The sequence below is a fragment of the Eschrichtius robustus genome, chromosome 3 (assembly GCF_028021215.1).
Source record: "Eschrichtius robustus isolate mEscRob2 chromosome 3, mEscRob2.pri, whole genome shotgun sequence".
Classification (NCBI taxonomy): Eukaryota; Metazoa; Chordata; class Mammalia; order Artiodactyla; family Eschrichtiidae; genus Eschrichtius; species Eschrichtius robustus.
In genome coordinates, this window is record NC_090826.1 from 14,842,147 (window position 1) to 14,865,839 (window position 23,693).

Below are 23,693 nucleotides of genomic sequence, written 5' to 3' on the forward strand. Positions count from 1 at the left end.
CCTGGCATTGCCTTCTACCTTGCTGGTCCTGCTGCAGGCTCAGGGCAATGGCTAGTTCAACCATGGTCTCGTCATCTGCATCAGGCGGGATGTCCAGCATGGGGGGGAAGCCCTCTGCGCCTGCCAGCAGGGCCTCCAGGGGAGAGGGGTTGCCATTGTTGACATTTTCAGCTGTCTCCAGGACCATCGACTCAGACTGCAGAGAGAAAGCTCTGTCAGTGTCCCGCGGTAAACGGCAGCTTGTGGAAGTCCACTGAACAAGAGCTAGAGGAGAGTTCTGAGGCTCCTCCTCCCCTCTCCTGCTGCCAGAGACTCACCACCATCTCAAAATCTCCATGGTCCACCTCACTCTGTTCCTGGCTTTCCTGACGGATGTGACCACCATTCGGGATCCCTGACGACTGCATTTTCTCATCTGCGTCATCATCGTCATCATCATCCTTGTCTCCTGAGTCAAAGAAACCCCAGTCACCTGAAGGTGCTTGCTCTTTCCTCCCTCGGCGTGTGGTAAGATAAGCTACATAGCAAACAAAAACCAAGACAAGCAAGCTACCAGCTAGTGCCCTGTGCTTTAGAGATAAATTCCAGGGAGCCATGCCTGGCCTTTTTCTCTTGCTTCCTGGACCTAGCAGGATCTGGGAAGGTGGGGCTGGCAGTGACAGCCTGCTCCACTTAGGAGAAGTCTTTTCCAGCTGATGAAGGAAAACAGAAACAAAAACCCTTGGATTCCATAAAGCAGAAAAATCTAAGACCAGCAGGTCCCATGAGCTTGTGCCAACCCTCAGGAGACCCTGGACAAGACAGGGAAAATAATACAATTGAAATGTTTATCTATTATCTGTCATGGCAGCCTGGAGTGTTATCTTACTTTTTTTCCCCCAAAACAACTGGGTCAGTGAGATTTTCACACTACATAATCATTAAGAGAAGAACCAATTGAAATGTGAAACCATCGAATGAAAGCTGGTTCTTCCAGCACAGCACTACAGGTCCTACCCAGACCAGCTTCTGTATGAAGGGGAAAAGCCCTCTAAGAAGGGAGAAGCCCAGGTTAGACTCCTAATTATCAGAAAAGGATGGAGACCTTGCCTTCCACTCAATGGGCTGAAAAAGTATGTGGATATGACCTTAACTGGAAACATAAACTATCCGGACTCTAGCTTCTCCACAGAGAAAAGATGCACAAATTGTTGCCTGACTCATCAAAAGCTTAAGATGAATGATACTCAAGGAAGGTTGTCTGAAGGTCGTGAAGCTGCATGCGCTCCTCTAAACCTGCACTGGACCACACAGTAGCCACAGCCACTAGCTACAACGTGGCTACTCCACATGGAGATGTGATGTTAGTGTATATAGTACACGCTAGATTTTTTTTAATTATTGGAGTATAATTGCTTTACAATGTTGTTAGTTTCTGCTATACAATGAAGTGAATCAGCTGTATGTATACCTATATCCCCTCCCTCTTGGACCTCCCTCCCACCCACCGCCCCGCACTAGATTTTTAAGACAGTACAAAAAAATTTTTTAAGAATGGAAAATATTTTACTAATAATTTTTTATATTATGTGTTGAAATAATATTTTTGATATATTGGATTATTAGTAAGTTAATTTCAAATATTTCTTTTTACTCTTCATCATGTGACTAAAATAAAATTTAAACTATGTATGTGACTTTCATTGGAAGTTTAACTTCTGAGCTAAACCAAGTAACCAGAGTTACACAATATACTACTGCTAAGATTTAGACAATTGGTAGAATTGCTTTTCCTAAAATGTTAAATGTTATGTCCTTGACTCGTATCCAACTGTATCAAGAGGGAAATCTCTTGTGAAATTTGCTGTCAATCTTATTGTAGGTAAGTCCGCTGAAGATACTACCCATTAGGCAACAAAATGGACCCTTAATGTAAGAGCTTTCATGCGGGGAAATTTTTCATTTCCTGAAAAATGGCGGGTTTTTTCTTCAGTCACTGTGATTTTTGAACTGTTCTCATTTTATTTTCACTCTGGCTTTTGGGAAGTTTTCAGCCAAAAATAAGATCTTCACTTAACAGCCATGTAGGACTTTGTGATGTAGATTTTATGTCCTTGGCTTGATTTTACTATTGTACCTTTATTTTCCCCTGGCCTCCATTTTCCTTCTTTTTATTCTACTTACTATGCGTTTTTTATACACCACCTTCAATTCTTCATGGAATAAGGCAGCGTAAAACAATGGATACATAACCAAAAGTCTCCAGGGCCTTCGTCAACATGAGCAGCACGTCCTAGTGCTTTATTTCCCTTCTCCCCCCGCCACACTCGCACAAGCCTAAACCCAGACCTCACATTACCCATTGGAGTGTTGCTTCGAGGGGAGGAGGGCAATGTCACATGTCTCCGCTTGTTCCTCGGCCTTAGGACTCGAATTAGAGCTTGTTTACAAGAGAAGCTCACAGCAGGATCCTGAGGTTGAAAGGAAACCATCATTCTTAGGTTTTAATATTATTCATGAAACTGTCTATAAAACACTTTCCTTTCTTGGACAATCACATGCATGTGGAAGATCTGCCTACTCTCACCTGCAACCTGCTGAATCAGGTCAGCAGTTAAGCCCATTTCCCCAACCTGGCATATATAAGCCCCATATGCTACATTCTTGTATCTTAGTTCCTGGTAATAGACTGGCAGGTCATTTGGCCCTGAAGTCCCTTTGGCTGCCTACAAATTGGTTTTGGCTTTTCATCAGATGATCAGGGTCACTTAGCTCTGTGCTAAAATCAGTACTTCCAACACTAGCTTCTGTGCCAGAGTCACTGGAAATAGATCTTGATGATGTTCATTCAGGTACTCATTTAATTAATACTTACTTAGCATTAACTATGAAGCAACCATCAGTATATTCCCTGGGGACTCAGCACTGAACAAAACAAACCAAGTCCATTCCCTTTTCAAACCTTCTTTTCCATGGAATGAGTAAAATGTTAAAGGCTTTACTGATATGTAAAATTCTTAATTCCCATTACCCTCCTTTAAGTCTGTTTTATTTCATTAATTAGCAAACTTATAAAAAAAATTTTTTCCAGACATTCCCAGATAAGGATTATCTGGGGTTGTAATGATACGTACAGGACACAATAGCATCTGCATGTATATCTTGGATGCTGTATTAATACAGTCCAGCTCACAGGTACAGTAGCCATGGATAATGTCTACCAGAGCATTAACGGTAGCTTCAATATGAGTTAGGCCTAAAGGGGAGAAACAGATGGTGAAAAAAATTCCAACTACTTGACAGTCAAAGACAAAAGTACAAATTCTTATGCCCATGTAAAGGTCAAGCTAACAAGAAAATGACAAGCACACACAGAAAAACAAACAAACAAAACACACACATAGAATGTAGGCTGTAGGCATTGTTTGTGATTTGTTTTATTAATAGTCTCCTAAATCTCCCAAACTGTCTCCAAAAGCCTTTCCAAATATCCTGCATCACAGAAATAAACAGGTGTCTACTCTCTATGGATATCAAAAGACAGGGCAGAGAAATGTGAAGAGCTGAGCAGAGTCTAAATGTTCCCTACTATCCCCAAACCTTAGGTGATAAAGATGACCCTAACAGGCCTTTTGGGTTCACTGCCCAAGCAATGTCCAAACACAAATGAGTAACAGGGGTCCTTCTACTTTTCTAGATTGCTATTCAGAACCTTACTACTCTTCCACCTAAAAACCTTAGACAGTGTGAAAAGTTAAATACCAAAGGCAGCAGTAGCTTAGAAATAAAATAATTCTCTAGTATGATGTTTTTTGGGTTTTGTTTTAAATAAATAAATTTATTTATTTGTTTGTTTGTTTATGGCTGCACTGGGTCCTCGTTGCTGCGTGCGGGCTTTCTCTAGTTGCAGCGAGTGGGCTTCTCATTGCGGTGGCTTCTCTTGTTGCGGAGCATGCTCTCTAGGCACGCGGGCTTCAGTAGTTGTGGCACACGGGCTCAGTAGTTGTGGCTCGCAGGCTCTAGAGCGCAGGCTTAGTAGTTGTGGCGCATGGGCTTAGTTGCTCCGTGGCATGTGGGATCTTCCCGGACCAGGGATCAAACCCGTGTCCCCTGCACTGGCAGGCGGATTCTTAACTACTGCGTCACCAGGGTAGTCCCCTCAAAGACTTTTTTAAAAACAATTATAAACACCACTAAGGGCATACACACGCACACACTTCTTTATGTGAAGTATTCAATCCGACGTGAGAGATACAAGCAAGTCCCACTTCTCTGCTACACTGCTAAATTCCTCTATCAGGAACACTGATCTCACAGGCTTCTGTTTCCTAAATATTCACTAAATATCCACTCTGGAAGAGATGGATGATGAAGGCTAAAGGTGAAGAGTTCAATCTGTTCCAAGAAAAAACTTACATCGGGCTTCACTATCAAGTATCCCTTTTAACATGATACCTGGCAGGCAGGCAGGTGCCAAGAAGGCATTCTTGGGTTTGGATGCATGGAGTTTCCAGAAGTGGTTCACCAGCTGGGTGATGAAACTACAGCAGTCTCCCTCCAACTGCTTCTGAGGTTCTCTCCCCTCATCCGCTCCTTCTAAGCAGGAGGAAAAAAAATTATTAACGACGGTAAATCTAAGATGGAATTTAATTTGTTTTAAGGTTAACTCAGGTCAAGGAAGCTTGCCTGGGGAGGGAGTTTCAAGTGGGGCCCCAGTCAATATGCCAACTATCCCTAGACTCCAGCAGGCACATCTAGGAAAAAAACAGTCTGGGAAAGGAATATCACAGAAAACATCGTATGTTAGAATTAAGTAGAAGGGGAGCATTCAGGAGCTTACAGCAGATTCAGAGATCTCAGGTGCAACTGTTCAACTTCTAAAAGCTAGGGGAACATCTGCAATTTTCTAGAATGATTCGTGAATTATAGTACTAGAGGAGGAACAGGATGATGACAGCATATGGAAATATGTAAATAACAGAACTGTAAAGGCATCAATAAGCTCTATTTTATGAAAGCAAAGCAGGTTTGGTACCCAGCCAATGTGAGGAGAGAGGAGGAAATAGAATCAAGCACTGAGAAAGGCTACAGATATTAATAAAATACTGGCAAAAGTACAGCACGAAAGCAAAAGACATGATCCTATAACTTTAAAGCAACCAGGGCACAAGCTTAACTTTACCCTGAAGATCTTAAAGAGGTAGTAAATTCAGAGACAGATTATATCTGATATCCAGAGCACTAAATAAACTCAAGAGCAATCCAAGGGGTAAGCACTGGAAACAGCATTTACTTAGAACTATACAATTCTAATGTCAAAAGCCCTTCAAGATATAAAGACAAGAGAGTAAAATCCCTGTCTCAGAGTGTGCAGTCAGTCAGAAGCCAGTGAGAAGAAGAAGAAGATGAGAGAGTAAAGAAGGTGGTGTAGTAAGCAGATTTCAGGACCACAGCCATACAGGCCAAGTTCACCTGTTTCCATCTGGGGCAGCTTTGACTCCGTAAAGTGGACAAGGTTGTTAGGGCGCATGATGGCAATGGAGCGAGCTGTGATCACCAGCCTCTGGAAGACCTCAGGGTCCAAATCCTTGCCTTCTTTGCTGGATGTGTTGAGACACTGCACAGCTTTGCTCAGCAAGGCCTGATCCTACAACAAAAGAATCACAGAGGATGAACCAAAAGCAAGGAAGGCCTGGGTACTAAAGCACAGAGGAGAGGGGAACTGACAGATCATCAGGATGGCTACCTCCTCGCAAGAGAACAGGCTAATTACTGTCGACTACCTGGAACAAATCTTCAAAGCAGCCCAACACAGTTCAACTTCTTCATATAATAAAACATTAAAGATGTGTAAAAAAAAAAAATCAAAAGCCATGAAATCAGTATCAAAGTATGATAGGAAAACTAGAAATACCAGCCGATTCTCCAGAGTTACAACATCCCAGATCTCCTTCCTATGGAAGTCATTTCTTTGCAGGTTCATACCAAAGCTATGTTTCCAAAATCGCCTTTCCTTGAGAGGTTCAGCAGGTTAAACTCACATTTCTCAGTTCTCTGGGTTTGAGGCACAAAAGCTAACCACGGCATCCGAGCTGGTGGCTTCCTCCTCATGGATCTGAACTGTCGACAATCTTTCCCATTTATAGAAACTGCCCTAACTTACTGCCTTCAGTCGCTACTTACTTTTATAGGTGAAACCCTCTCTCCCCAGATTTCCCCCTCAGTCTCTCCAACAACCACTTACCAAATTCATCACAAGCAAGTACACCTCACTGAGGGCTGCAGCACAGCTGCAGGAGTGCACATGCCAGCAGCCCTGACCTCCTGAGTGACTTCCCGCCCCACTCTGCCAGTGAGAAGCCACCCCTACCCAAGCATCCCTCCCCTCCCTTCCTTAAATCTTCCTGATCCTATTAGAGTAACAGAACAAAATGAATGCAAACCAGTGGCCCATGACTGGCTTGTCCTCATTTTGAGTGATATTCATTAATTTCTCAGAAGAAACTTTAGGATGTGTGGGTCTAATCTCAACGCTCTCCTCTCCCCACCTTACTCTGCTACGCCTTTGCTTTACATCCAAAAAGCCAATTTGCTTGATTCCCTGTCAGTACCACAACTTACGCTTCGACAGAAGGCACCCCTGATTACCTTGTGGCTGTGATAGGCTGAGCGGCTGGTGTGCAGGCTGGCCAGAAGGCTCTTGGACTGCTGCTGGACACTGGCAGGTGCTGGCAGGGACAGCAGCAGAGTGGCCAGCTCCTGAGCTGCATTCTTGTTTCTCTCCTGATGCAGAAGACAGCAGGGTTGTCACTAACCCCACCAAATCCATGCAGGATAAACTGCCCACACTCTGCCCCCCACCCCCTCCTCCCTTCCCGGCCACCAGGACTAGGTTAGGCTCCATGGACCACAAGGAGCAAAACAAAGAATTTCAGAAATTACAATCCTCCCACAACACAGGTAAAGAGAGTCCAAGGTCATGACTCCCGGAACAGTGTTCTTTAATCAGCACTCATCCTATTCTACAAAACACTCTCACTATGGGTCCCCCAAAAGTAGGACATAAGGCCTTAAGCTGAAGATTCCTCTGGATCATCTTTGCAAATCAAGATTATGCTATAAATGTTCTTTAGCTGCAAGGCTTCAAGGCCTCTGATGACTCCACTGACTTCCTGCCTCTTCAGAAAGCTCCCATGTGCTTTAAAAAAGTAACTTGCCTTCTCGATGATTGGGCCAACAGCAAAGCAGCTTTCCAGGGCTTCTAAAGAACTCACAACCAGCCTAGGGAGACAGAAAAGCTGGTGTGAGCACAACAACAACCCTTCTCTCTGCCTGGTGCTTTAGCCTGCACAGACTACAGTCGTGAGGACCTTGGGGACAGCTAATGAATGCCAAACACAAAATCAAAGCACAATAAGACCTGCCACAGGCACCATGCATATCGTTTCCTTGTGTTACAGGCCAGAAGAAACCTGGCTCCTGCTCGGAGATCAACCTGAGGCCATGTTCATAATCCGTAACTCCAAGACGGGGCTTTTCTTCCTCAAAGAGGATAAATGTGCTTCCTCCTGCTGCCTGTGGCAGGGATCACTGAGAAGGGCTTAACAGTCTTGATGCAATGGGACCCGAAGCTCAGGTGCCCCATAGATCAGTAGGCAAAGGGGACACACAAAGGGAAAGGTTAAAACCATCTTCTTATACTGGGAGAGCTGGGGTTATATTTTACTTACACCTCCAAGAAAATGCACAAAGGCACTTCGTATGAGTTCCCCAAGTACGGGGAAGAGAACAAGCTGTATTTTCAGGTGCACGCCAATTGCCAACGTTCAAAGGGTCCTATAAAGCACCTTTAGGAAACTGGGCAATTTTCTCTAAGGGAAGGATAGGAAACCCAACCACTGAAGGGTACCAAGTGACACGCTCCCAAGGGCTCACTCCTGTGGGTTTAATGCAGCACAGTAAAAAGACCAACATCCTGAGGGCTGAAGCTCTGGACAGAGAGGGGAAAGTGTGGAGAAGGCAGCTGGAGAGAAAAAGGGCAAGGGGCAGAGGAAGGCAGTAAAGAGCCAGGAAAGAGAGACCTGGGACATAAAACCACGGTGGACAGAACAAGCTCTCTGGTGGCTTTTCAGACAGTAGAACTTTTCCACTGTCCTGGCGCCCCCTCCCCGCTTCTCATCCACTGTAGAGAGGAAGCAGAGAGGGATGGGGTAAGGAAGGGGAGGCTAAGAGTCTGAAGCGGCTGACACCAAGCACGCACGTACAACCCTCCGCATTCTCCACTTTGACACGGGACAGCTCTGCAGCCATGCAATGACCAGAACAGAAAGAAGCAGGAGGACTTTTCCACAGAAGCGGAATCAAGGCAAAGCCACGCCATCAGTTACACCGCTCTCTGACACACACTCGCTCGTGCAGAGAAAAGAAAGAGGGCATACTAACCGGTCCAGCTTGGTTAGGGACTCAGTTTCAGAACTTGGGGGAGAAGCAAAAGAAAAAAAAAGGAAAAAAATGTGAAGCTCAGAGAAACCTGGAAATACATCCTAAGCAAACAATATAAGAATAGGGTGGGGGGGGGGGGGCGGAGAAAGAGAGAGAAAAGGGGTTGGGTGGGGAGGCTGCTGGCAGGAGGCAGTGATTCCAAGCCAGGCTATTCTTACGACTTACAGTGTAAGAACTGAACATCTTACATCCCGCATCTACCATGGCAAACCAGCAGCTCCCTAGCGCAAAGAAGCCAAGCGCAATGCTTAAGACGGCCACTGGGGGGAGCCTCAGGAGGCTCTGAACTGCTACAAGATGCCTGGGACAGCCTCTTGCCCGCAGTGTTATTACCACATGAAGTAGCTGCTGCAGAGGAAGATGAGAAGACGATGAAATCGGAATGAAAGGGAAGATTTTTCCCTATAACTTCAGCAAGACTAGATCCTAATCTATAATACTGGCTTAAGCATCTTCTGGTCAGCAGCCTCTGGCTACTCCAAAGGGTACCTGAGCTTATTAAGAGAAGGGAAGGGACAGAAGGGTCCAGGCAGAGCCTTGGGAGTCAGATGGCTCTGAGCCGCCTCCAGGCCTGTCTGCACACTAAGGAGACACTGAGTGAAATCCTGAAAAAATCACAGGCCAGACTTGGGACACTTAGAGGCTCACTCTCTCGAGACACAGGTTCTGCTGGGAGAGTGAGAACCGGTGAGAACTGAAGTCAGCCCCTGCCAGTGCTGGTACCTCTCCAGGACAGTTCCACTCGTGGTGGTAGGGGCAGCTGAGTCACTGTCTCCAGTGCCATTGCTCTGGCTCAGGTTTGAAGGACAGATGTTGCTGACGGAGGCAGAAGGGAATTCTTCCGGGGGCTCATCAGGCCAGCCAAACTGCTCCTTAGTCTTGCCATAGACTTTTACAGCATCGATCATGGTGACACCTGCTGGATCCACCGAGGCCCCAACTGCAGTAAGCAAGAGCAAGCCTTTAGGAAGCACATTCTCTGAAGGGTTACCACCACCACCTCCAAAGCAAAGACCAGACTAGTCTGGACAAAGTAGCAAGCCTCACTGATTTCACAGGCATAGAGGAACTTTATCTCCTGAGACTTCAGTAGCACTTTCATCTTGTATAGATGCTGAATACGTGTAGAAACAGTTCCATGGACCAAAAGCCCATGAAGTCTCCTACTCAGAAGAAGAGTCGCCAAGCACCAGTGTAGGGATCCTCTGGTGCTATCAGGGTACCGTATCTCCCAACTCCACCCCCAGGGATCTCTAAACACTCCTTTTGTTCAAAGCACAGATCATCATCATGAATGAATACCAACAGCAACTGTTTCCGGAAGGAAAAGTTTCAGACAGGTGGCCAGTAAATGGTAGGGAAAGTTGCCTGCCTTATGAAAGGCTCAGGGATGTGTACTCTGAGGGTTTAAAGGCATTGCTAAACATCTCTCAGTGACATGTGCCCTGAGGCCTGCATCTGCGCCTTAAGAAAGCCTTGCGATTTCACATGCTAATCTTGCTGCCTCTCTGCCCAAACACGCAGGCAGCCCCATCAGCAAGGCTACCCAAACCTACAGAAGTGAGCCCTGAAGCAGAGTTTTACCCTGTCTTTACCCCTCCCATTCTCGAGTATATCCCTTTCCTGTCATCTTGTTTCCTTTATATCTCAAACGAAGCTCAAAGTTTCATGATGGCAGAGACCACAGAGCTATCAGTAGAGCAGAGGGTTCCTAGAATACTGGAAAGCCACAGAGAAGCGGCCACCCAGTCAGAATTCATAACGAGAAGGATACAGTCTACGCTAGGGGCTGGGGACTCACTGAAGAGGTTCAGCTTCTTATCGGCCTGCAGGGCCTCTTCTCTGGTGAAGGGGAAGTCAAACCAGCGCGAGCGACTCAGGTTAAGCTGCATGGTTCTGCCAAAGATCTCGATATACGACGGGGCCCGTTCAATCGCCTGGGTCCCAATCTGGATCCGCATGCCTGTCATCACCATAGTGCTGTTGTTGTTACTGATCTCAATGGTGAAGCCACCAGGCTGGAGGAAGAAGAGGCACATATCATAAAATTATTACAAGTTCTTAAGGGCAAACTTTCGATCCTTCCTGTGACAGTGACACAACGTGTGAGCCCACAAAAGACCTTTATCCTTTTTAACTCCTCAGCACTGACTTCTTTTCTTCCAAGGATGGGAAAACAGAAGCAGGGAGTAGACTCTTCAATTTCAGGCTTCTTTCTCCCCAGCATTAACCACCTCCTGCTGCCCTGTGCACAGTAACCCTACTGACAACACGGGAATAGGAGCCCTTTGGCGTGGACGTGAGAATATTCATTAATTCTAGGGACCATGAAACTAGAATCAAGGGTTAATGACTGTGAGTCTTGCATTCTAAGAGTAGATGTGTCCTCAAACCTTCTAGATGTGTCCTTGAGTCCTTCTACCCAGTGACTGAACCCAGCACAGTGCAGTCAGTCCTCACCTTGGTGTTGGCCACATACATGCCAGTGGAATTCAGCCGGTGCTTTATCTGTTGTGCGTTGTAGACCTGCAGGAGGTCATTACCACCAAACTCCACATCTGTCAGCTGCTGGTTGTGTTCAAAGAAGTCAATGGGGAAGGTCACTTGGCTAGACGTGCGAGTTGCTGTGGAGAACAGCATCAGATTGCCACGGAGCAACATTAGTGCGATCCCTACCACCTCTGTGCTCCTAAGCTCACACGTACACTCCCTCATCTTTCTAGGCCAACTCGGGATTGTAAGGTTTGCATCAGTACGACGCCTACACGTGGTCAGCTGTCCAACAGTCATCATCCCCAACCACAACACAACCTAGCGGGGCGAAGAAATCTTATCTCAGTATTGGGTACACTTAATAACAAGCAGCTCTCTCAGAGCTGGTTTACTTAAAATAAACAAAGGAAACTATTTCTTTATAGGAGGATGAGCTGCATGATTATCTCAAACATAGACTCTAGAACAAATTCCAGATGGTGGGGTGAATCCTGTAAAGATCTTTGCTCAGTCCGAGTCACTCACTCCTAAATTCAAGCTTTCACTCCCTGAAGAGTCCTCCTCCATCACTCAGGAGCAAAGACTTCCAGCTCAGACACCTATGACGGCTTCTACACCAGTCGGCGAGAATGAACCAGCCAAAGGATCTACTCCTCAATCAGTTCCATCCTGCACACCACATCAGGGAAGCCATTTTTCTTAAACCCAGAGGAAACCATCTCAAACCAGGTCCAAGAGAGAATTCTTTCCTGGGCACCTAGGAACTGCTGCCTGAAGTCGACAGCCAACAGGTGCTTGCTGTGCACAGACCGTGAGTGGCCTCAGGAACCCTGACTCTGCTTCTGAGAAACTAGCTAGCACAACCTCTACCTTTATGAGCCGCACAAGCAGGACAGTCCCTGTTTCTTCATGGCTATCTACAACGGTCTACTCTAAGTCCCCGCCCCCTACCAGTCTTCTGAGGAGGGGCCTTACTGATGGTAGCTGTTTTGCGCTTTCGAACAGGTTTCATTATGCTGATGACACTGCTGGGCTGCAGGGAGGGCTGAAGCCAGTAGGAGGTGTTCTCCACGTTGGCCATGTAGATGCGCAGGCTGCCATCCTCACACAGCAAGATCATCGTTGTCCGCTGCTGCTCATTGCAGGCCGTGTGCCTGATGGCGACCATGTCCTGGATCTAGGAGGAGGGGACAGAGGAGTGGTAGTTCCTGCACCTATAGATCAGAACCTACAGAAACAGGCAGAGAAGCAACTGGATTCATGGTCAACTGAGGGGGTGCTGAGGCTGCCAAAGAAAAGGTGTGTAGGAGAAAATTCTTCTATAGGCCTCCATTGAAAGAGCTGGCAAAGTGACATGACATACAAATATAAAAATAGAGCAGGTTCACAGTCTATTCAAGTGATGGGAGAACAGGGCACTGACCTTTGCTTTGGCAGGAAGAGTCTTAATCTCCTGGATGAGGAAAGTGTCTGGTTTCACCATAACTACCAGGGGCACTCCTGTAGTTTGCTGGACACAACACACCAAGCCAGGGTGGTTCATCACCTCAGACCACTGGCAAAGGGCAGGAGATGTCTTACTGCCACCATTGGAACTACAGACGACAAAAGTGGCCACAGTTAGGGTGTCAATCACCATCTCACAGTTCTTTTCTTGACCTAAAGGCCATCCTCACGAACAACTGGACTCTCAGAGCAATATACCCACCCAAGGACTCAAACTACCCACGAGTCTCAGTCTTATTCCGAGCCACATAAATACTCTCATACACCCCAATGTGCGCCCCCAGCAGGAGTCCTGGTTTAGGATCTCAGTCAGCTGCTGGGTTCCACTGTCTGAGGGAATAGGTGGCCCTATGTGCGTAAGGCTGTCAACTGCATAGGGCCACGGAGCTGCCAAAGGCTGATGACCCGTTGTCCTTTTAAGAATTTCCAAGCACATCAAGCTACGTATGAATGGTATCCATTTTATTTCATCTCAAACCAGGTAATTCACAAAATACAGGCCAGAGACAAAGTGCTTTTCAGTGGCAGTAAGAAAGAGGGGAAGAGACCCTAAAACTTTGCTGCCTCCTCCTTAAATAAAACACTCACTACCTCACACACCCCTGTCACCTACAAGTCTGATGGCAGCCTCCACCTCCCCAAGCTCCAAGCTCACCCCATCTGCTGACACCATGTTCTATTTACTGATCAACCCCCCAGGAGGGAAACTTAAAGGGCATCTTAGCAGCACGAGTGTCTAGGAGAAACTTACATTCTCTTCTCAAAACTCAGTAATCAAATTAAAATCACATTTGCTACCCTGACCCTAGCTTTTCCTTATGAGTGACAGTGGCTCCCCAAACTACCTGTTACAGCTTCGGGGTCTCCATGGTGGGAGACAAACCATGCAGGCCGCCCAACCTACCAACACTGGACACCGCTTGATTTAAAGACACCAAGCAGGGAAGGGCGAGCCCTTGCGAGGGGCGGAGCTCTCCTGCTGAACATGGGCGTTGTGGAAATTCAACGTTAAGTGCTCATCCCCACCTCTTGATGTTGATGGAGAAGAGCTGCAACACCTCCAGCGTCGTCCTACTGATGGTGGCTGCAAACGACCTGCCTTGGCAGTAGCTGAAGAACAGCATCTGCAACACGTGCGAGTAGTAGACAGACACACCGCCACCTGCCACCTGGCTGTTACTGTCCTGTCACAACAGACACACAACATCCGCATTAACTTCTCAGGCTGCCTGGGGCACCAGCTTCTGCTCTGGCTGGTCATTCATTTTACACCATGATTATGGGGTCTCATTCTTGAAGTATGAGATCCCCGCAGGAAACCTTAAAAATACCAAGAGAATAATGGAACTTCAAGTTTAGTCCTAAAGAACTAAAGTTTTTGCTATTAGATGAAAAGTTAGAAGAAAAAAGAGAAACGAACAACAGAAGCCTTGCTAGGCTAATTAAACCTGGCATAGAAGGGAACAGTGCCATGTGCTCTAACCTTCAGGTCCTCGTGGTTTATTTCCAGCACATTAGTGACATAGAAGGGTCCCTGCTGGGCACTGCTGGCCTCTTCCATGAGCTGGGTATAGATGTACCCAGCCGAAGACATTATAACAATGATGTTCTTTCCCTCTTCGTTGAAGAGGAAGGTAACATCTCTTATCTTTGAGCTGGGCAGGAGAAAGTAGAAGGTTGGACTCAAGGCATCAACAGACAGGTCATAAATCTGCAGAATGGAAGGAAGAAAGATCAAATAAGGGAGATCCATTTCAGTCCCATGCCCAAACTATCCTGGTGAACCCACAGAGCTGCAATCAGTGAGGAATGAACACTCATTCTCCACTCAGCAAGCACCTATAAGTACTAGACAATGAGCACAAGATGATAAAGTATCTTTTCACTGCCTCTTAGGAATGAGCAGAGGAGAGATACACATCAACAAATTCTATACCAAGTACAGTAATTAACAGCTGTGAACTGGACACAGGGGGTGTTGAACGAGAATCAATTTTCTGCTACCTGCACACAGATAGCTCCTGCTCAACAACATAACAAAAGGCAACAAAATGTTAGGATTTTTCATTTTTAATTTCTAAGAGACGCAAGCACATATAATGGAGATCAGGCATTCTGGATTTAAAAGCAAAACCATTCTAGGACGAGATCATCAAAGAGCTGTAACTATACCTTGACAAAATCTGCAGTGACGATTGCTAGCTCAGTCTGTGAACCAGGTAACCACACGGCTTTGATGATGAAGTTTCCTGTTGCCAACTGAGGGTGCAAAACCAAATGATCCGACACAGAGCCTGAGCTACTGAAGGTCAGCACATGGCAGTCCTGGACATGGTTGAAGGAACAGAATGGTTAAAAAATGATTTGGAAAGTAGCGTAATTAATTTCAGAGTTCTAACGCTGCCTTTTCTTCCCTAATATTCCCTGCCTCCAGACAGTACTCAGACTGTCTAGTAACATGTTCAAGTGTCAAGAACACACAAAGATTATTTCCAATACAAAAGAAATCTGGAAGATCTGGAAGAAATTCAGAGATTTCGTTTGTGTTCCCAATGGCTTTTAAGTTCTGATCTCAACAATGAATAAGAGAAAGTGGTGCTGAAAACAGGGGAGAGAAGGTGACTGGGATCCATAGCTTAACAGAACCAAACCTGGATCAGGATTGTTACCTTCAGCCCACAAACAGCAAGGTAGTCCTCCTTGCACGGATTCCCCGTGAGGCTCAGCACAGTAAAGGGGACTGGGGCAGAAGCCAGGCGGGTCAGAGTCAGCTTCCTTTTGCTGGAATCTGCTTGCTTCAGGAGAGCTGAGAGCTGCAGGACAGTGATCTGCAAAGGAATAATTACCAATTTATTCTTAACCCAGATCCTCTCAGAAAACACAGAGCAATTAAAAAAACGTTCCTTCACTAGAGCTACTGATTTGGAGGCTTTTTTTGTGGGCAAGTCTCTTAGGAAACTCCAAGACCAGTATCAGTCATACATCCCCTGGTTAAAAGAATGGAATGCCTTTCATTTCCTCCTTCTAGAGATGACAAAAGAAACCAACTTCTCTTCGTATAATCAGTTCATAAAATATTTAAACAATTCCCATATACTACTGTCCCTTCTCATTTTCTCTGAGAATGTTTTTGAAAGGATTTTAGAGCTATTTTAATCTCTGGTTTGTTTTTCACTTAAGGTGTGATTAAAACAACTTTACTGATAATGAAGAAGTCAGAATATAGAAAAGTGTGAGTTAGGATACTCTCCTCCAACCTCTCCTGGTTCTATAAAACACGATAAACTTCCTTGTGCCCTTAGAGGGCTGGGAGGGCAGGAAAGAACTAAATAAGGATCACTGAGCCTTCCTATGAAGACTCTTCTCTCCCCACTTGTGTCCTCAGAGTGGCCAAACTGGGAAAGACTGGGAGCCACGGTGTCCTAGGAAACCACCAGTCGTTACCTTCGCCTAGGGGTTCCCACAATAGAGTGGGAATTAACTATTTAGACTCTCTGTTCTAGTCACACTGGTCCTAAGTCTAATAAAGTAACTCAGGGTTCACGTAGAAAAGTTTGCTGAGCTCTGCCCCTGAAGCTTTGCTGGAACTCAACAGACTTTTTCCCTGAGGGCCAATCTGAGTGTAGTCATCTATTTGTTTTGCTCAGCACCTAAGACAAACATGACCTCAAATGAAAGGGAAGGAATTGGAGGACCCACCTTGCCTTTCTCATGGCTGACAGCCAAATGCTGGCGGCGCCCATGAGGGGAGGAGAGCACACACATAGCCACCCTCCTGAGCACATGGGCGCTGATTAGCTGTCGAATAGTCTGGCCCTGGTCTCCACTGTAATTCATCCGAACATTCTCAAAGGCACCTTCCTGGGAACCTAATGTGGGAACCTGGCAAAGAGGGAAGCAGAGAGAGAAGGCAGTAATAAAGCAAAAAAGATCAAGTGGATTCATACACATGCTATTCATGTGACTGAGACACTGCACAATTTAGTTATTCAAAAGCAACGGGACTGGGCTTCCCTGGTGGCACGGTGGTTAAGAATCCGCCTGCCATGCAGGGGACACGGGTTTGAGCCCTGGTCCAGGAAGATCCCACATGCCTCGGAGCAACTAAGCCCATGCGCCACAACTACTGAGCCTGCACTCTAGAGCCCACAAGCCACAACTACTGAAGCCCGCATGCCACAACTACTGAAGCCCGTGCACCTAGAGCCCGTGCTCCGCAACAAGAGAAGCCACGAGAATGAGAAGCCCGCGCACCGCAACGAAGAGCAGTCCCCGCTCGCTGCAACTAGAGAAAGCCCGAGCACAGCAACGAAGACCCAACGCAGCCAAAAATTAATTAATTAATTAATTAATTAATTAATTAATTAAAGCAATGGATTCCAATCTCTAATCCACAGACAGTTAGGTAAATTCAGCAAAATTATTGTCAGTCCAATAAGAACAACGCAGTGAATGTTGCATAAAGCTAAATTAATACAAAGTATTCACTTTTAAAAAATGTTAAAACGCCTTTTGTTTTTTTGGCTGCGCCACATGGCTTGCAGGATCTTAGTTCCCTGCCCAGGGATTGAACCCAGGCCACAGCAGTGAAAGTGCCAAGTCCTAACCACTGGGCCACCAGGGAATTCCCAACTGTGACTGATTTTTAATAAAATACCAGAATATATGTGTGTGTATTACCAAGTGATTATGCTTCCGTTAACAGCAGTCACCTTGTGAGATCTATTTGTGTACCTCACTCATTTTCACACTTCCCTTCCAGAAATGCCGACACTTTACTTTCTACTACTTTACACAGCTGCTAAAGACTCCAGGCAGACCACGCCAGGGGCCCTACAGTCAGTGCTAAGCAGCAGGTGTAAAGTGGGTAATGTCTTACAACTTACAACCCAAGTCATAGGAAGAATTAAAGGAAGATTACCTAAAGGTAATCTTTGGCTATAAGCCAAAGAGGACAAGCATTATTTTTGTAAACAAGGTGAACCTTAAGGGAGAAGATACAGTAAGGAGGTCTTCTATTTTACATACAGAAGAAATTTCTAACTATTATAATTTCCCCCAAATGTCGTTCCTCACATCCAGGGGTTCACATATTTATGTGAACTAAAAAGGAGACTTACTCACTGGGTTTGTCCGAATGACCTCTGGATTCCCTTCTCTGGAAGACACACCTCATATGCTGATTTTCACACGGGATGTCACGGTACCTTAAATTCTAAGTTCTGAATGGCCAGGGGTTGACCGTTCTAAGGATATTCCTCAGAGTACCTAGCGCACTTTGGCATCTCAGTCAACGTGCTGGTTCCCACAGGCACCTAACTCCCCGACGCTGACACACTCACCATCAGCTGGTCTGTCATCTCGACCACCTTGTCCACTGTGTGCAGCTCCCGGAGGGCCTGCTGAGCCCGGCTGCTGCTCCCCACAGCTGAAGCCTGCTGAAAGTTGGTCTGAATGGCATCCATGAGGAAATTGAGCATGTCTAACACGAGAGGAGCGAAGGAGAAATTGGCCTGAGAAAAATCCAAATACACAAGTGAAAAAAAAACAGAAAAATAATGGGTCATGCTCATCATCACAATCTTGCTAGTAACTACCTACAGGAAGAATCCAGAACCCACTTTCCTCACTTCAGTTTGATATTCTAGCCCTCATCTCACTCTCTCCAATAACACTGGATTTGATTCCAGTCAATACGCTATTGTGCTACTAACCTAGAGCAATCTTCCTAAACCAGGGATCCCACGTCGATATCCTACTGCTTGAAAGCACCCACCATGTATAATTAGTTAACTTCTCCCCAGTGCATCTAGAGTACCTCTAGTTATGCACCGTCCTTAGGAAAACTGAGAAAATAATCACTCAAATCATTTTCTGTATTCTGTGCTTCAGATGAGGAAGCTTGACCAAGAAAGTGTGCTCTAGAGTGTTACACAACTAAAATTTACCCTCCCACAAACTTCCCGAACACTTCTCAGTCATAAATTCTTCCTTATGAAGCAGCGACTGACAACACACACTATTCATATTCCACTGTGGAAATCAGTAAATTTAGAGGGAGGAGAAAACAACCCGAGGCCCACCAGTGGAGCTGCAAGGAGAGCCTGGCGCACCGACCACTCGTGGACCAGCTGGCCAGGCTCCATGCTCTGGACCCCATGCTGGGCGCCAGCGGAGCCCACCTGGTTCTGCAGCTCCTCCCGGCAGCCCTCCACTGTGCGGCACAGGCTGCTCTTCTTGGGCTTCTCTTCATCGGCAACCTTTCCGTCGCTGATGGTGACTTTGGCCTTGTCCGCCGGGGAGGTGCTGGTGTGGCGCACGAGACTCTCTGAAACTCTGGGTTCACTCTGAAATGCTGACTCCTTCATGGTGGAGCTCATGCCGCTGCTGGGAGTTCGCTTCACTAGAGCCTAGGGAAAGAAAACGTCAGAGGCCCCAAGTCTTGCCACAAGCATAGATGAAATACTGCCTAAGATGCTGAAGGAAAATCTGACCCAAAGGAGACACTGGCTAACCATTTAAAGAATATCCAAAAGCCTGAATTCTGATCTTCATTGTATTCACCTAATATCTGGTACTTTACCCACTCATAGCAATAGGTCTTGAAATTGTGGAGGGGGTCTTTAAAAAACTGCAAGATCTCTAAGGACATTGCAAGTTCTAATATTCTAAGTGAAGTGCGTAGGCCATGACTATATAGCTAATCAATGACAACCAGAACTTAGTCCTAGACCCAGGCCACCATGAAGGTGACATGGGAATTTCCCAGTTTGGCTTAAGCATTTGTGTCACCAACAAGTCACCCTTTATAGCCGAGAGTATGTTCCAATCTCTCACCAGACAGCTGCCATCTTCCTTGGCTCCACAGTCACAGAAGAAGGATCCATACTTGGCATAGGAAATCTCATGATCCTTGTGGCACACCTTGGCACATACTGTGCACACACCCACCCCATCAACCATTTTGCAGGTGTGACAGTGGTACCTACGAAGAATGAGAACCAGCCAATGAGCCCAGAAGTCCCAACAATCAAGGCCCAGCAAACCCTCACCTAAAACGAAAAACTACCCTTACCAATGCTGGTTCATGAATTCTTTCTGAGTGATGGTAAAAGTGCACAATTTATTGCAAAGAGAATCTTCATCCTTCAAAGATAATAGTTTTAATCAGAAATATATCCTTCTACACAGGGACCCATAAAAACACACCCTACGGAGAGTAAACCACTGACTCATAAATGACCAGTAGAAACCTACTCCAATTGGAGATAGCTTGCAGGCTATAAATATGCTGCAATTTCAGGTGAGACCTTAAGGTTTTGTGGCTAAGAAAAAAATAAATCTTATGTTTTCTCTACAAGGGAGCTCACACCATCCCCATGAAGAACTCATCTTTGAAACTCCATTTTGGATGCAGAAACCAAGAAACTGTAGGACAAGTGCCTCTAGATGGAGGAAGACATGTGCTTATTAAACGGTCCTTCCCCTAGGAGACTAGAGCCCTATAGCTTGCTCTGCAGGCCTGGAAAATCAGTCTGGCATTAGTCATGTAAGCTGTGAGAAAGCAACAAGGACTGGGAAGAGTTCTGAAGCTCACAGGGGCTAGAAGGGAGGGCCAAAGGATTGTTAGTGTGAGCTCTGCAAGTGCCGATCAGCCATGACCGTGGTGGTTACTTTACTTACTGAATCCTCAGCCTGGGAGTCTTCCTCTTCCACTGCCAGCTCCTCCACCCAGTCTGAGTCCACTTCAATGGCCCGCTCTTCCCCATCCACTGAGAGGTGACTTGGGCCTTGACCGTTACTCTGGCTCAGGGCATTGGTGACATCAGCCAAGTAAGACATAATATGGCAGGTGCACTCCAGGACTATCACATGCTGTAAGAGAAGACCACCACACCATGGAAACTTCAGTTCTCCATAGTCGATTATTATGTAAACTGTGTTTTCTCAAGCTTTTCCCAATAAAGCTCAATATCAAAGGAATAGTATAAAAGCAGAGAAGAAAAACAACATGTTTTAATTATCTATTTCCTCAGCTCTTAGCACTATGACTACATGTAGTTGGTCAATAAACTGTACTGAATCAGTGTGTTTCATTCTTTCTTAAGCACAAAGACAACTCTTTAAAAAATTTTATAAAATGAAGTACAATGGAAATCAAGAAAAAAAAGTTGAAATGGAGACAAAAATCATTCAAGAAAAAACTAGATTGATACAAAGAACAGACTGGTGGTGCCAGAGGCAGGGGGTAGGAGGATGGGTGAAACGGGTGATCGGGGTCAAAAGGTACCAACTTCCAGTTATAAAATAAATAAGTCATGGGGATGTAATGTCAAACACAGTGACTAGAGTTAATAAATACTACTGTATGCATATCTGAAAGTTATGAAGAGAGTAGGTCTTAAAAGTCCTCATTGCAAGAAAAAACAAATTTTGTTAACTACGTATGGTGATGGATATTAACTAGACTTACTGTGATCATTCTGCAATAAAAACAAATATCAAATCATTATGTTGTACATCTGAAACTAATATAATATTCTATGTCAATTACACCTCAAGAAAAAAGGCTATATTAAAAGTATGAATAAGCTCTCATTGGCTATTTTCCTGCTGTTACCATTTTTTTTAACCATTAGTGAAAGATATTTAAATTACTGGGTTTTTAATTAATGCAGGAGGGGAGGAATAGCTTCAGAGATCAAGGGGAAATTTTTCCAGCAAATCACTGCAGATAGTTCGTGCTTGCCTAAAAAAAACCCAAAAGTCTGGCATCAAAGCCTCAGATTTCTAAGTTCCTTCACTCTGCACTATAACAGTTCAGTGTGGAAAGGATAAAGATCAGCAAGAAAGCAGGGAGAGACGAATGGTGCTGTGGTGGGTCAGAGGCCAGTTATCTGCTCTTAGCCACCATGTCAGGTTCATGGGTTGGGTGGGGGGAGAAAATGCCTGAATGCAAGATTTCTACCAGTTTCCACCCTTTTTCTCAGCACAGTGACCTGAACCTTCAGGTAAAGTAAACAATTCTAGCATCTGGACTGGAGCTGAGGAGGTAGACCGTAACTCCGTATAACACTCAGAGCACACAGTTCCAATGCAGGAGCAGGGGACAATTTTCCAGAGCATGCCAATACCTAAAAATAGCAGTAATTCACTGTTTCAGGAAAGACTCTGTTGGATGTCTGTTTACCAGAATATTTCCCTCCTATCACTTCTTGCCACCGAGAAGAGGCCTAAGGGCATGCAGTTAGCAATTACACACTTCTAGGCCTTTGAGATTATAGGCCTTATCCTCTGTAGGCTAGCCAGGGCCAGAAACCAACAGGAAGGAGACTTCCACCTGGCCACAAAGGTAAGAATCACCACTCCCTGACTGCTGTCACTCCTCACTTGTCTTACCTTTCCATGCATTACATTGGCATTCAGTTTTTCAACCACATTCTTCTGTGACAGGTATTTCTTGCTGTCCCAAAGAAAAAAAAAGGGGGGGGAGGAAACACACAAAATCATCTAAGGAATCAAAGAAAGGAAGCATCTTCACATATCTCGCATCAATTTGTGGACACTGTGAACCAAAGGCATTCTTAGAAAATTATGTGGCTAATCAGAAGTTGGGGGCTCTGTTCCTATCAGTGGCGGGTGGTACACTTTCCCCAAGACTTCTCCCAGGAATAATGAACAGAAAATCCTACTAATAAAATAATGAAGATTAAATCTAAACTGAACAGTTACTGGCTACTCCCTCAATCCCCAATAAAAAGGTAGAGATTCAAATTTCTTTTATACTCACTCTGAGCTACAGAAAATAGCCTGTAATTAATTATCCCCCTTTTCTCTAAGAGCAATGTTGTAACATACAGATGCGTTCCTCCAATTTCACCCTCTTACCATCTACTCAGCCAGTCCACAGCAGCATTATGAAGCTGAAGATGGCCAGCACCTTGACCTGCACTGGCCAGGGTAGCCATCACAACCATGAGTTCAGGGAAACCAGTCCCATCACCGTTGGCCAGCATCTCTGTTGCCATGGGGATCAGGGTGCCCAACAGCACAGCACACACACCTTCCCCGACTTGGCTGACAGAGAAGAAATAGCAAGTTGGTAAGTAATCAACAGGAATCTGACTGTACACTTCTAAATGTATAAGAGTAATTAAGGAGTTTAAATTTAAACATTAAATGCATGACTATACACACTAAGCCCAGTTGTGGACTTGGGCTACTAGAGCACAAAACATTCATCCCCGTTACAACTGACAAGCCAAGTCACTGCAAAAGTTTTTCCATGGGAAAAATCAAGGAGAGCCAGTAGATTCGTTGAGTCTATTGAGAGGGAGCTATGGAATCACTGAAAATGCTCACGACTGATTCCTGAAAGGAAGACAGCTGCAGTGATCTCACCTTATTTCTGGGGCCGTTAGAACATGTGAAATAAATGCAGGTGCCCTACCTGTTTTCCCGAACAATGTACGTGGTCAACAACTGTAGCAGCTGCCTGTTCTCCTGGATCACATCCAGCTGATCGGAATCTTTGGGGGGCGATGCAGTCATGCGGGTGAGCCAGGCCTGGAGACGCACAGGCTCCACGCAAGCCAGCTGTGCCAGGGAACCACAGAGATGCAGAAGGCTCGGGTTAGGGCTCTTCTCAGCTGGAGACAGACCGAGAGGCGAAGGTCAGTGAAGGAGGGCAGGGGGAAAGGAAGGAAGGCGCAGACTGTGAGCCAGGAAAGGGGGAAAGACTCCAAGGAAGTTTTCGACTTCCTTCCAAACTATCTCTGAGGGATTCTCTCCACGTTAGCATTTTCATGCCATAGTTATACTTGGGCAGAAGATAGGCACAGTCATTAGCTGGACATCAAAGTTCCCTTAAGAAGATTACTAAAAGCTGTCACTCACTCAGCTGGAAGAGTTTGGTGAAGAATTTCAAAACTCGGTTACAAAATTTAGCAGAGAGGTTCTCATTGGCTGTTGCCATCATGATCTGCACAAGTTCTCCACTGAAAGGCAGGAGGGTAAAAATGGAAGAATCACATTAAGCCTCACATAAAACGCATCCGTTTCTATTTCTTCACAATCTCATCCTCTCTAGGGGAACTGGTCATTTGTGAGTCAACAATGCCAGGTGTTCATGAAATCAACCCCTCCACCAATAACCTCAAGGAGTCAGCAGTTAACCAAAGTCCTCCCAGAGGTACAAACACCTAAGCAGGCTT

General features: G+C 45.5%; 1 protein-coding gene across 7 annotated transcripts in view; it reads right to left on the reverse strand.

Moving 5' to 3' along the window:
• UBR4 (ubiquitin protein ligase E3 component n-recognin 4) overlaps positions 1-23,693 on the reverse strand; it is a 126,233-nt gene that overhangs the window by 63,405 nt on the left and 39,135 nt on the right. For 4 of the 7 annotated variants that reach the window (XM_068539036.1, XM_068539032.1, XM_068539031.1 and 1 more), the window contains exons 31-58: positions 23,377-23,477; positions 22,931-23,129; positions 22,369-22,557; positions 21,880-21,943; positions 20,164-20,355; positions 19,556-19,626; positions 19,318-19,465; positions 18,663-18,890; positions 17,823-17,993; positions 16,180-16,362; positions 15,150-15,308; positions 14,653-14,805; positions 13,964-14,191; positions 13,507-13,664; positions 12,398-12,569; positions 11,950-12,151; positions 10,942-11,105; positions 10,283-10,499; positions 9,205-9,421; positions 8,422-8,454; positions 7,197-7,260; positions 6,628-6,762; positions 5,452-5,626; positions 4,435-4,575; positions 3,114-3,235; positions 2,339-2,450; positions 318-448; positions 19-196 (exon numbers count right to left, since the gene is read on the reverse strand). In XM_068539036.1, the coding sequence (XP_068395137.1) occupies positions 19-196; positions 318-448; positions 2,339-2,450; positions 3,114-3,235; positions 4,435-4,575; positions 5,452-5,626; positions 6,628-6,762; positions 7,197-7,260; positions 8,422-8,454; positions 9,205-9,421; positions 10,283-10,499; positions 10,942-11,105; positions 11,950-12,151; positions 12,398-12,569; positions 13,507-13,664; positions 13,964-14,191; positions 14,653-14,805; positions 15,150-15,308; positions 16,180-16,362; positions 17,823-17,993; positions 18,663-18,890; positions 19,318-19,465; positions 19,556-19,626; positions 20,164-20,355; positions 21,880-21,943; positions 22,369-22,557; positions 22,931-23,129; positions 23,377-23,477 (4,307 nt within the window). The remainder of the gene's footprint in view (positions 1-18; positions 197-317; positions 449-2,338; positions 2,451-3,113; positions 3,236-4,434; positions 4,576-5,451; positions 5,627-6,627; positions 6,763-7,196; positions 7,261-8,421; positions 8,455-9,204; positions 9,422-10,282; positions 10,500-10,941; positions 11,106-11,949; positions 12,152-12,397; positions 12,570-13,506; positions 13,665-13,963; positions 14,192-14,652; positions 14,806-15,149; positions 15,309-16,179; positions 16,363-17,822; positions 17,994-18,662; positions 18,891-19,317; positions 19,466-19,555; positions 19,627-20,163; positions 20,356-21,879; positions 21,944-22,368; positions 22,558-22,930; positions 23,130-23,376; positions 23,478-23,693) is intronic. The other 3 variants (XM_068539035.1, XM_068539034.1, XM_068539030.1) reach the window with 2 other exon arrangements.